This window comes from Meleagris gallopavo, chromosome 17 (assembly GCF_905368555.1).
Source record: "Meleagris gallopavo chromosome 17, MGAL_WU_HG_1.1, whole genome shotgun sequence".
Lineage (NCBI taxonomy): Eukaryota > Metazoa > Chordata > Aves > Galliformes > Phasianidae > Meleagris > Meleagris gallopavo.
Genome location: NC_139420.1, coordinates 7662375 through 7676462, shown reverse-complemented (window position 1 = coordinate 7676462; position 14088 = coordinate 7662375). Strand labels below are relative to the sequence as shown.

The 14088-nt window shown below is 44.0% G+C and overlaps 1 protein-coding gene across 2 annotated transcripts in view; it reads left to right on the top strand.

Moving 5' to 3' along the window:
* TTC28 (tetratricopeptide repeat domain 28) overlaps positions 1-14088 on the top strand; it is a 126483-nt gene that overhangs the window by 55612 nt on the left and 56783 nt on the right. For both annotated transcript variants that reach the window (XM_085238228.1, XM_085238229.1), the window contains one exon: positions 13830-13977. In XM_085238228.1, the coding sequence (XP_085094354.1) occupies positions 13830-13977 (148 nt within the window). The remainder of the gene's footprint in view (positions 1-13829; positions 13978-14088) is intronic.

Here is a 14088-nt window from a genome sequence, read left to right as displayed (position 1 = left end):
GCGTACTGTGAATTTATATTATCTACAGCAGATTTCCAGGGCAGTCTGAGCCGTGCTGTTTGACCCTGTTGCACATTTGGCCACTCTGATCCTCCTCTCTCCCATCCTCAGAAGCACCCTGCTTTTTCCTTCTCTTTTTTCCTCTTCTTCCTCCTCTTTTTTCCCTCTTTTTTTTTTTTTTTTTTCCCCTTTCTAGTGCTTGCAGAGTCCAGTGCTCCTCGTTACATCTGATAAATCCCAAGATGTATCTCGGGCAACAAAATTAGTCTGAGTTGATTCATGTGTAGGATGAAAAGCAAAAGACCAGTGGCTAATTTATACAGCTCAAATCTTCCAATCTGCTCATCAGCTGTACTTATTTTTTCAGTACCCTATTGCTCTCCATACTCCCAAGAATTTAGGATTCTCAAGGGTAGTGATGAAAATTATTTAATAAAGCATGAAGTCTGTATCCTGAATAAAGGATATGTTTGCAGAAAAGCCATTACTGAAAATACATGGTACTAAAATGCAACCAGTCGTGCATTTAGCTCACAGGACTGTGCTTAGGCTGTAGGTTTTGGTTTAATGCTGCAGTGTTTCTAGGATTTTATGAATATTCCTAGAAATAGGAGCAGAGATCAAAGGTGTTGTGATGCAACGAGGACATGGGTGAGTACTGTGTGTACAGGAGAAGGAATTCTTGGTGGGTTTTTTTGCTTGTCAGGCGTAGACTGCATTTTCTTGATACAGTATAGCATAGCATGGGAGAAAAACTCTATTACAAAGCAGAATATGTTCTTTGTAGGACTGTGGGCACTGTGACATTTTCAGATTCTTGTCATAGTTTGGTAGCACTCTGCTCCAGGTTTACATACATCAACATCATTAATTTGTGGGGTTTTCCTGCAAGCCAGCTCCCTTAATGATCAGATGAGGAAAGTGGGCTAGCTCCTGCAATTAGCCAACTCTTCAGAGCTGCCATGTGTAGTGCTCTGAGGGTAATGTGAAGTCAACCGATGCATCGTGTTTGATCTCGTGTTCTGCCACACTCCATTAAAATTGTCTCAGCACTTAAAAAGTAAGATCAAAATGGAGAAATGTTGAGGGTTTGTAGAGCCTTAAGTTGTTAAGCTTTAATATCTTTGAGAATAAATGAAGTAGCATGTTTGAAGGGATTAGAGAGGATTTTTGAGAGAAGGTAATTGATTTAGGGACACGTGCTCCTTTATTTAAGGCAGGATAATGCCTTCTGGCTGGATTGTGCTGCAAGAAAAGGTAAGTGTATTTTTCACAGAACCATAGAATCATTAAGGCTAGAAAAGATCTCTAAGACCATGCAGTCCAGCTGTCCATCCACCTCCAGTACCGCCCACTAGTCACATCCCAAAGAACTACAGCCATCCTTTCCTTAAACAGCCCCAGGGTGACTCCACCACTCCCTGGGCAGCCTGTGCCAGTGCCTGACTGCATTTCTGAGAAGTTATTTTTCCTAATATCCAACCTGAGATATTTTGGAGATGTTCTGTGTGGTTTGTCCCTTAGTACCTAAGTACTATATTTATATGTGTACAAGGATGAAAGGTGCTAACAAGGAGTTCACAGAGCAGCAAAGCTGACTATGTTCAGCCCAGAGCTGCAGTGATGCACTGTGGTGGAGTCTGCATGTATGTATTGATAGAAGCATAAATGAGAGGGGATGGGGGGAGAGTGTGACAGAGCTGGAGCAAAGAGATGAATTATTAAGTGCAGAATTACTAAACTGGTGAAATGTGGGTGAAAACAGGCTTGGGCTGGCTCCTCTGTGTGGGGAATTATACAGCTTATTAGAGCATGACCATTGCTGATTTGGGATTTACCTGTTGCAGCCCCTAGCAGTTTGGCGCCTGCTGGTCAGTCCAAATACTCTTTGAATAACAAAGCAGAGGAGTGCAAGGCAACTAAAATGAAGCAGATGCATAGCAGGGAAATAATTTAAAATGTACCGCTTTCATGCTATCTCTTGACCCTTTCAGGGCAGTTCAATAAAATCTGGTAGTTTCTATAGCAACTACTAAATTACTTGGTGCTTCAGAGGTCTGGGATAAAGGAGGCCAATCAATGTAAGGAAACTCAGGGTCTGTGTTTCTCCCCTTTGTGTTACAAGAGTAGTGATCTGGCAGAGCTACGTGTGACGCTCATCCTGAAGAATTTTTCCCACGTTCACCTTAGCCAAACAGATTTATATATTTAGTATTTCCACAGGCTGGATTTCCCTCCTGTCCCTGTCGTTGGCTTTGTCCTTCTTGGCAGGTGATGCTAACTGAGCAAAGTTGGGGTGACTGCAGGCTGGGAGGCAGCAGTCCTCCAGCACAGCTACACCCGTGTTGGGAGAGGGAACTGCATCTTCTGGTGTTGCCAGAAGTGACTGCGGGTGGAGGTTTGGTGTAGGAATGATGGTCAGGAAAAGTCCTTTTGAGTGTTCAGAGAGAAGTGGCAGAGCTGCAGCTCTGTGTGGTTCAGAGCATCCCTCCAAACATCCAGGCGCTCCTTTTTAATGTGTTCCTCAGCTTAGTTGCTTTGGCCTTCTTAGAGGATAACAGTAAATTCCACTGTTGATTAAGAAACAAGTCATGACTGTTTCATAGATCCACTTATGCTGGTTGCATTCTTGACCAGGAACTGTTAGTTCAGCCACTAATTGTCTGGTCATTCAGAAGTGATTATTTTTTCTAATGCACACTGGACTTGATAAAGTTGATTTTTTGGTGGTGTTTTGTTGGGGCCTTTTAAGAGCTGCCCATTGCTGAGCTGAGATTCCTGGGTCCTTTCTGCAGTGCTGCTCATTTGCTTTGTGCACTCTTGCTGCGCTGTGTGCCAGGCCAAAAGTTGTGCGTGCATTTTTAGAACTGAAATGAAAAATGCGTGAAGTGAGTTGGTGATGTGAATGGAGATGGTAGAGCTCTTGAGGAAGAGGATTAGAAACACTTGGTTGATTTTCTTTGAAAGGCGGATTCTCAGGGAACGTCCTCTCTACTGTGTCGTGAGATTGCTTCTAGGACTCATCTCCTTGCTGAATAGTTTGAATCTGCCTGCAACAAGCAAGAGCAGAATCAGAATTCCTGAGGTGAGGCAAGTATGCATCATCTTATGATTGTGCTTACCCTGTTCCTAACCTCACTGCTAACTGAAATAAAACATACTATGCTGAGGCTTGGCTGTTCCTGGGCAGTTAATTCTGCAGAATCCTTGTCTCCCACTTTTCTGTCTTCTAGAGAGATGGAACCATTGTGTGCCTGAGCTAGAGCTAACAAGCTGGACTTGACACCAGGATTCATTAATAATTGCTCTTCTTCACTCAGAGTTCAAATGTCAGAAGTATTGGACTTGGGAACAGAAACAGAAATCCTGATACAAAGATTGAGATTCAAGGAGAACCCAGTGATCTGCTACAAACATTAAAATAAAAAATCAGGCAATTGTCTGCCCTGCCTGTGGCTTAGAAATACCATTGTGTGGAGTAATAAACTATCCACGGCATCAGCTCTGTGGCCAACGTAAGAATTCCACAAAGGGACTGCATTAAACACGTGTGTTTCATTTGGTTTGTGTCAGAAATATTTGTTGCTAAAACCAGTCCAGGTGAGTGACTGTGGTTTTTGAAGGAACCGTAGTTACCTTTTGTCGTAATGCTGAAAGGGAAATAGGAACTTTCACTGCAGCTTTTCTCCCTTGGATTTTCTGTATAACTAAGAACAAAATCACTTGTCTTTTTATTATAGCTGAACCTTGCCAGAGTAGCTAGTCTTTTCAGTGACTTCATTACTTTTCCTACATAGTCGCATGATTTTAACCATATGAAAAGCTGCAAGATTCAGTATTCAGCTTAGGTAAATGTCTGTGTAAGTGGGCAGTATCCTCAAACGTCTGCTGATGTTACTAAGCAATCTGCAGACAAGGAGACCTTCACTTTCCATCCTGTTTTGGGATGGCTAGCTAATATGGCTGTTAATGTGAGCGCATTCAGGGTGTCAGAATTTAAAGCTGAAATCACAAAGTAGCGGTGTTTTGTTGAATTGGAGATGGCCCAATCTAGCTCCAAATTGCTGCTATGCAAGTTATTGTCTCTGTCTTCCATCTGTTTTAATTTTTGCTCAATCCTTTTTAATCTCAATTTACTTCATTAAATCATAGAGTGATTTGGTAACCTTAAAGATCACCCAGTTTCCAACCACCCTGCCATGGGTGGGGGTACCTTTTACTAGATCAGGTTGCTCAAAACCCCGTCCAGCCTGACCCTGGAAACTCCAATCTGCATTTCCAGAACAACCTTAGGTGGTTTTCAGAATGGATGCAGTCAAAGAGAAGATGAAAATGGGTTGATCTATCAGGAATAGAAGAGAAGGAGGCAAGACATGGAGAAGTTTTAGATACAGTGAAACCAAAAAGGGTCTGATCTTCTGGGCAAGAGAAAGAGTGCCTGCATTTGGAGAAAACCAGAAGTGTGGAGGTAGTTCTGGGGCTGAGCCAGGACCCAGCTGCCCTTGGGAGAGGAGCAGGGTCACCAGGATGCATCCTGCTGGGCATGGGGATGTCAGAGGAAGGCAGTGGCAGAGTGGTTGGCTGTCTTTGGGCAAGGCCTTCTGTTGGCAGCTCCCTTCTTGGCAGCCTGAGCGCCGCCACAGGAGCGACAGGGATTGTAGTAACATTCTTTGTTCTGGTGTTTTAGGTACCATTGCATAAGAAACAGAGTCCTCTGCGATGTCTTGGCTGTGCGTACTGTGAGTCTGAAAGATGGCTGTGCCTCTATTTTTGTATGGCAGTGCTGCTCGAGTGCATTGTCCTTCTGTGCTGCTGGAGCTCAGTGCTCCCCTGGCTATAGAGCTTGCTGTATAGCTGTGTGCTGCACTGTTGTTGGAGGTGCAGATGTGCTGCTGATGCTGTCTGTTGGAGCTGCTGGCCCCGAAGGCACAGACAACAATCATAGCATTATTTATTCTTAAGTCCAGACTTCCGGATTTTGGTCGTCTTCAGTAGTCTCAGTGCACATCATTGCACAATGTTAGTTTTACTAGCTGCCTAACTGCTGACTGAAGACCTCCTGTCTTAACTGTGAATCCAGATCACCTGTGTCAGGACTGTCCAGTCCATAAGAGCTGCATTTGCAGACAGAGATTTTTGAGATGTCCCTGACTGGCTTTGCTGTGAATGCCAAGCCTTATGACAGTGGGCTGACCAGATGCTTTAATGTCTCATTTCTGGTTTTTGTTGTGGGTTTTTAGTGTGATCCACCTAAATTTGCTCTGACTGCCAGTCTGGAACATGGAGAAATGCTGAAGAGGAGGGGCAGTCATTTAAGCTGCTGCTCAGATGAGTAATTCAAAGTGAGGCAATGAAACTGCGTGCTGAATAGCCAAAGGAGTTGTTTTGGTGGATGTTGTCTTCTTTAGGACATGGTTTTTATTTTTCCCTATTCCTTCTTTGTACTGCTTTTCATTTGTTTTTGTTTTTGAGAGTACAAATAGTAGCATATGTTTGTATATACTCGAGTTCTGCAAAGTTTCTCAACACATTAAATGTTAGAATTGGGAGGATTGTGTGCAGATGTGCTCTTGCAGATACATCTCAAATGTTTACGTAATATAAATGATAGTTCAGACCTGAAATTAGATGAATAATGTTAGAAACAGCTCTGCCACTGCCCCAAACTTAACCAAAGAAACACCTTACAGGTGCCACGTAATCAATTTATTCTTCCATTAAATTGCCAGTAATACTGTACTAGGATTGGTGTTACTGCTGAGCACCATTGGAAGGTGGCTTATCTTTTCTTTTATAACTCTTAAAACAAGTTGTGTAGCCACAAACAGAGCAAAACACTGTCCTTGCTGAGCTGCAGGGGAATTCTAGGTGGTGCTGCACTCGCTTCTGTGTCTGCCAGCCTGAAACCCTGGGCTGTATTTGGGCGTTGGTGGATTGCTTGTCTATAGCACTTCCCTCCAGCCCCCCCAGTCCTTACTGTTGGATAAGATGTAAGAGCTGTAGGCCGTAAAGGTAGAAAGAAGGTTTGCACGTGCTGTTGTTAGGGGCTAGAGATGCTCTCAGAAGAGGAGGCTCTAGATTGCAGCTTGTGCTTCCAGAGCAAAACTGGAGAGAGCAGGAAAGGAGCAACGCCGCCATGAAAAGCTGTGCTGTTGATTTTTGTGCTAACCAAAGTAAGTGAAAATTGGATTCAGTTACTGATGATTATATTTAGATCCTGTGGGAAAGTGATTTCTGCACCGTCTCCCACTGGAGGTAGTGGGAGCATAATTCATAAGAAAAATTAAACAAGGTATTGGTAAACAAGGTGTGATATTTTACCTGCCCCCCATTGCTGCTCGTCCTTGTAGACTCCATGGGACCTAGAGGAAATTTCCACTCTCAAATAGCATTATTTTTGTTAGAGACATCTTGGAAATGGGAAGAATATAAAGAATCTGTGCTGCAGAAACAATGTATTTGTTAGATCTCTTCCTGTTTATTTGGGGCAGGCTCTGGGGGTGGGTCAGGTGCCAGCTGAGTGTACAGACTTGGGAGGAAAATTGTCTCGATGCAGCTTTAACTGTGAAAGCCGGAGTTGAATGCATATGGACTGCAAGCAGTATTTATACATGTGCTGCATGTGTTCTGAATTAAAGCACATTCTTCCCTCTCCCCACATTCCTGAAATCCCACAGCAGAGATTTGTCCTGTATTTCTCTCTAACATTTGGCTGTAAAGCAGTTACAATGGGAGAGGAAAGATTCAACCTGGTGCCTGGCCCCAAGAAGCCGTTGCGACTGTTCCCATGTTTTGCTCCTTCAGTCGAGTGCACTGTATTCATCACATGTTGGCTTTGCTTGCCTGGAGGCTGAGGAGCAGCCCCCCACAGGGTGGTTGGTACATCCCTCGTGGAAGCATTCTGCAGGCTCAGGACGGGCTGGTGAAATGTATCAGAGATTATTTGTGCTATTTTCAGTGTCATCTGCTGATCTGGCAAAGCGAGGGAGCATTGTGGGAAAAGTATTTCTAAACGTTTGCCTTTTCTATCCAGACAGTTGGTTGTCCAGGGCCTGAAGCTGACGTGAATAGAAAGGTGTTTTGAATTTCCTCCCATGTGTACAATGAGAGCCTTTGTCTAAGACTTTTTTTTTTTTCAAGTTTTTCATGTTTATTTGACAGTTGTTTTCTGCTCCAAGCTCTTCTGATACCATTCCAGTTTTGTTCTTCCATCTCTGTTACCCAGTCACAAGTCATCCAGCAGCTCCTTATGAAAGTGAGTCACTCCGGGAGCTGGAGGTTTGATGACAAAATGACCACATGAATTCTAGTAAGGCGCAGAGCAGGCGGTGCTGTGGTATTGCCTGCAGCCCTTGCAAGGACCACCTACAGAAAGTGAGGGGTTGGGCAGAGCAAAGAATGAATTGGTGGAGCTGCAGGAGCCCACGATGCCCTCAAAGGAGCCTGTCTGGCTCCCACGCGAGGCTTGCAGGGCCTGCAGCATCTATGGGCCTGTGAGCAGCATGGGCTGCACGAGCAAGATGTGTTCCCAGCCTTGGTGATGAAAGCCCCGATAGTCTTTGCCATCACATCACTGTGGGCAGCGTGGATAACCTGTTGGTATGTTGTCCTCAGCTCATCGTGTTCTTAATGGGACTGCCCTGCTTCAGAGAGGAATTTGGGATTCCTGGTTTTCTAACTGTGACCTTAGATGGCCATGTGGCAGCGTGCTCGGATGTGCCAGCTGATGTGCCAGTTGTAACTGTTGAGGAGTATTTATTAACAGTACCATATTTTGTCCAGCCAAAAGTAGAAATTGACTGCTTTTAGAGAAATACTTGTACCCTGGTACTAAATCTTATTCCAGAAAGATGAGCTCATGCTTTAGACTTACACGAGACCGTGGTAAGATGGGACTGAACTCCTGCAGCTGCTTTTTCTCTCTAATTCTTGTAAGTGTTGCATAGGAGACACACTAAGGATCTGAATGATTTATTGCCATAGGTTCTGCAGAGAAAAGTGGTATGAGCCCAAAGGCTTGTACCAGAGGCTGCTCCAGATGCCAGTACAGTATGAATCTTTGCTGTGAAAGCCTACATCCATGGTCCGAACAATTAAAATATATCTTGATCCTTTTCTGGTAAGAAAAGCTCTGTATTATCTGGGATTACATTTACTGGAACTGCTTTTATTTAGCAGAATTTGGGGAAATGTAGAGGAAAGACAAGAAATTCCATTCATACTCATAAATGTCATTTCTTGTTACTGTATTTTTATCTTCATCATTTCTTTTGTATTAATTATAAGCCGATTGCTCTGCCTAGAACAGCTTTTGTGTTCAGAACACTCTTAATATCAGTCATTGCAGTGATTGCATTTGCATTCTGATCCCATTTCAGATTGCACCTGTAAAAATTTAATATCCAGGTTCAGTGACAGAGATGGAATTTGAGGAGATGAGGACCAGAAGGCTCACAGGCATGTTTGTATTTACAAAACCGGAGGGTCAGATTAGGAAGGTCTTCTTTCATGTTCTGCCCTTGTTAATAAACTTTTCCTAAAGCCAAAGCAGAAAAAAAGCCCACAGAAATTATGCTCTTACCATGAAAGTACGGCATGTCCTTTTCAGCATGGGGCAAAAAGGCAGCTCTGAAAAAATGCAGAGGGAGTCACATCTGAAGGAGGAGGAAGGAGCTGTTAACTTCTCAGTGGGCCCTGTGCTGGATCTCTGCAACTTCAGGTCGCTGATGTTCTGTATGTTGGCTTGCTGTATGAGCAGCCCTCAGTATGGGGCCAGTTTTCTGCAGGGCTTTGAAGCATCAGCTGCCAAATAAATTCTACGAGTTAATGAGAATGATTTATTTTTGTTTCCAGAGTATCGGGAGTGCTTTCAATATTATTATGGATAGAAAGTGCTAATTATTCCCTTCTTGTCCTCTTTCCCAGCCTATCTCCACTTGGCTGTATGAAGTCTGCATATTGTCTGAGCTGCTGGTAGTTGCCCAGCTGACTGAAAAGTGCCCATAAGAGGCTGAGATACGGCCTGGCTTCCCCAAGCGGAAGGTCTATAGGTGCCTGCACTTTCTCTTACACTAACAACCTCCCTTGCTTAGTATCAATGACTTGATAAGATCAGCTCTTCGCTAAAGCTTTTAATCCTCTTCACTTCCCCGCAGGCTCCTGCTGGTTGTGCCTTCCTCTCTCACTGTTCACCAACAGATGCACAACACCAAGCGTGGGCTCGCTGTGCGGTGCCAGCCCCTGGCATGGCAGTGAGTCTGCAGGTGGAACAGCTGAGTGTGCTTGGTCATGGTGGCACAGCACCAGAGAAATCAGCTGTGTTTGACGGGATGCACCCAGTGCCAAGTTTCAGCTGAGAGCAGGACTTTGCGTATGTTTGAGGTATTGTGGAGGTTCTCAGATTATCCTTGCAGGTGTGCCAGAAAGATAGGTACAGAGAGAAACGTTTAGGTTTGGTTTTACCTTATTATACATCAGAATGAGTAATTTTAGTGCTGGAATTTAGGCAACTGAAGGAGATTGTCTGTAATGTTAGTTTTCCCGTGTTAGTCCCATGATTTCCTTGCTGATCCAGCATGAAGGAGAAGGAACAGGATGTAGAAAGAAAAGAAATTGTAACTTAGTTATGTGTTATTTACATTCCTCTCCTGCCTACTGTCTGCCTGAATGTGAAAATGGAACACCGTGTGTTAATGTATGGGTCCCGAAAAGGAGCATGCATGAAGTGTAGATCATCCTTCCTGTTCTCAGTTGATCTGTGTGTGTGTGTGTGTGTGTATCTGGATGTTTTGCTGTTTGCATTCAGATGTAAGATAAGCACTTAATAATGCTGTTATCTTCTAAGGTTGTAGAAAGATGTCAGTTATTGGTGCATGCTTTATTAATTGTGAAAGTGTGTGAGCAGTTATTGGTTCTGCTGCTTCCTTCTCAAGGATTTCCAAATGGAATTGCTGAAACAAAGAAATTCTGTGCTATTTGGATAATGTGATTCATGGATTTATGCATTTAGTTTTAAGCCTAGCTTTCTAAAGATCTGAGCTTTATGGGATTACTCTGCTAGTCCTATTACAATTGTTCCTTAATTCGTTGACCAATTAAGAGGCTTGTTGAGAAGTCAATCTGCTTTGCTACCGTTTGTTGGGTTTTGTTACTGTTTTGTCAGCTTTGTTAGGAATGAGTAAATATGAGCTTCTCTGAATGGTTCTTGTAAAAACACAAAGTAATTGTTACCTGTTTTGTGGAAGTGGGGATGTGCAGGGAGGGAGAAAATTGGGAACACGGTGAGGCAGCTGAGGGGAGGATCTGCTTCCCAAAGTGATCTTAGAAATGGGGAGCAACTGGGCAACCAACCTTTACCAGGAAGCCATCGCAGGGCTGAAAAACTCTTCTGTTCTGCGGGGTGCTTGGGTCTGTACCTCTACCCTGTTCCTCAGATCTCCTTGGTCAGGCAGTGGGGTTCTTCTGCCTTCTCTAGCTGGAATTCTGTGTTATGCTGAGGTTTAATGAAGCAAGGATTTTTGGTGTAATGGGTCTGGTGCTACTTAAACAAAACGTGTCTCTACCAGAAATTCTCATTAAAAAATAGGTGGTTAACATATGAACTACTAAATTTAAAACCTTCCAGTGAGGAAATACGAGCTGTCCGTGAGACTGTAATTCTTTCCATAAGAAACTGTAATCTGTTAGCTTCAAATCTGCAGGAGCCCTTGGCCTGCCTGGAGGCACACGGCTGACTCTGGATTTCACTGCATCATCCTAGTGACAGGAGCCGGTGAAAGGAGACTTCTAGACAGTACTGGATGCTGTGCCTGTATGCTGAAATAGTGCTGCACCTGAGCTAAGGACCTGCCAGGAGAAGTCCTGGCTGATAACTGCTTAAAATACTCTGTACACATCTGTACACGTGTGCTATTGGAGACTAGGACCAGGCTGCAGGAGGTGTGAGATGCAATGTGACCTGGGGCATATGAGGATATTTGACTTCTAATACAGACAATTTACAAATGCATAATGTATCTTCCATGCCTGCCTATGTAAACTAGAATTTTTAGCAATAATCAGTGCTTGTGTATGTTACTCTCATCTCCATCTTTGTTTTAGTGTGCCACATTTGTCTTCTGCTGGCCATGCGGCAGGTCTGTGAAAGAGGGAATTCAGGGTAATTGAATTTGCATACTCAGAACTCATTGAAAACGTCCGTGAGCTTTGAATAGTTAATATATTCAAATAAAATATAGCTGTCAAAAGAAAATGTGCAAGCCCCTCATTTCTATTCTAGAAAGGTGAGAGGCTGGGAATGACCTGAGCACTCATGCAAATTTTGCAAACTGCAGCACTGATCTGTAATTGGAGGTAATTTGTGTATTCTATAGGAAACGACCATTATTTTGCATACAGTGATCTTCTTGTTTAATGTGTTCAGACAGACCTTGGCTCACGGATCTGTGTTTTCATGCAGTTCTGTTAGGCCGTGGTGGTCCTCCTGCATAGATAACTCTAACTGCTCTGAGACTTCTGTGTGCATTGCCTGAGAGTGAAGTGGTTTTGGAGCTCTGCAGCAGTGTATCAGCACAAACCCCAATGCAGCTGTGTATAAAGCAGTGTTTGTTACCCACTGCTATGGCTGTTGGGTTGAGTGCTGCGGTCAGGAAAGGTGCCGTTTTCCCTTAGAAATAAGCAGTTGGAGTAGAAGTTTGTGAGATGTGATCTAATGCAACAGTGCAGAGAGTCAAAAAATGCAAGGGAATGTTCCGTTCTCTTTGTATCACGTTGAGGATGCAGGGAGCCGCAGTCAGAAAGCACCTGCTGTTGTTTGTCCTGTCCATAGCTAAACATCATCCTCTTGTTGCTTTAATCTTCTTGAGAGGAATCAATCAGCTTTTCTCACCTGGGATCTCTGGAAAATTAATATGATTTTTATCGTGGAGCAAACACTTGTGATCTTCACGTAGCATGATTAAATTGCTGAAGTGTATTGAAATGTGTGAAGATTCTGTCTGTGTCGGGGCTGGAGAGCTGCACCGTGTCTCATTCCTTCAGCTGCAGCCCTGGCTCCCTGCCCTTCCTTTCCCTTTCCTCTTCCAGAGGGTGATTCTCTCCATTTCCTGTTTGCAGATTTCTTCCCTTTATACGGTATCTTCATTCCAATGCTAAAATAATTTGTGAATGCTTCTTTTGGAGAGGAAATAGACGCTGCAAATGCCTTTTATTTATTTTGTTAAAGGACTCTCGGGAGCACAGTGTGTGCAGAGGGTTCTGCATAAACTGGAAAGTGGAGGAGAGAGGAAAGGAGGTTTTTTTGCAGGAGCAAAATTGGCCAAGATCTTCATTCGGTTAAGATTGATAGGCTTTTCTGTGGAGCTCTTGTTTGTATTCATACACAAACAATGCTCTGGGCTGAACTGACGCTCTGCTTTGTGTTTCTGATGTGCCACCTGTACAGGTAGGATGCATTATGAGAGAAGAGTTGGCAGGCTTCTGTCTTTCTGTAAAGCACGAGATGTGTGGTTCGCCTGCACGCGAGATGAAGCTCCCTTGCTGGCTGCTGTGTATTTGTGCCCTCATCCCTGATAATTGGATTAGGCAGGCATATTTGTCTTGGGTCTGTGAAACCAGCCTTGTTGGCCTGAAAGGCCCCCATCAGAGACATGCTGCATCAACCTGCCTCTGTGATGAAGCGGTATAGAAAGTAATTAAATGATAATTCTGGGGAAAAAAAGGACTTAAGAGTGTACACCATGATTGAGGTGACAGCATGCTTTGCTTGGAGAGCTCATGGTGATGGCTGCTGCACATTTATTAGTTCTTTGTATTTTCTTTGATTTAAAGCATAATGCTAGTAATCTAATTAACATTGAATTGGTTTCCAGTACAGTAGCTTGTTTGGTTCAATAAGAACACATTTATACTAAAGGTTAATGAAAAGAATTTTACTTTCATTGAATTCATTAAAAACGGGTCTACAATCAACTCTCGCTAATGGAAAAAGGATTAAATATTCATGTCTATAAATTTCTCTTGTCATTTCTGATTTTCCTTGATCTCTGCCTCCATGGGTTGGATTCTGAAAGTGTCTGCAAGTTCTAATGAAATAGCAGTTTGGATATTAGTTGAATATTTATCCTGTTTAAGTAAAAAGACCTCCACATGTGTATTCTGAATGTACTGTAAGCACGGGTTTCTAGTGCAGATGGGGACAGATGATGCTTCCAGTAATTGCAGGGCTCTTACAGTCAGGAAGGGAGTGACTTTTTACATGGTCTGATAGTGGAAAGATGTGGGGGAGTAACTTTAAACTAAAAGAAGGGAGATTGAGGTTGGATGTGAGGAAGCAATTCCTCACTCAGAGGGCAGTGAGGCCCTGGCAGTGCTGCCCAGAGCTGTGGTGCCCCATCCCTGGAGGTGCCTGAGGCCATGGATGGGCAGCCTGAGCTGGGGGCAGCCGGCACACGGCAGGGGATCTCTGAGATCCCCTCCAACCTGTAATTATACAGGAATGCAATACAGGGAGCCAATCTTAAGGAGTCGTTCTTAAAGCACTTTTCAATGTAGTGTAACCTTTTATCTTCTGTTGTGCATCATAAACATCAAGTGCTGACTCCCCATCAGCACTTCAGAGGTCTGACAAAGACTGAGGTAGTCACACATGATGGGAATAAATGACCAAGCTGTGATGCGGGGTTTTTCTGATCGTAGATTTCTTTGTCATGACCAAAGAAGCCTTAATGTGATCGCATAGCCCGGCGTACACCAACGTGAGATGGCCCACAGATGGGATATCTGTGACTTGCAGCCATGCAGTGACTGGCGTTTCTTCCCTGTTTTCGCAGGCATACTTCCGACAGGGCGTGGCCCTTCAGTACCTGGGACGCCATGCAGATGCACTGGCAGCGTTTGCATCGGGGCTGGCGCAGGATCCCAAAAGCCTGCAGCTGCTGGTTGGCATGGTCGAGGCCGCCATGAAGTCTCCCATGCGAGGTAAGTGCCGGTGCAGATCAGTGCAGATGGAGAGATGTGTGCTCCCGTGGCCATGCCTTTGTTTTCACTTGAAACGGTTTCCCACAATGCTCTAATGCTTGGCCGTTGGGC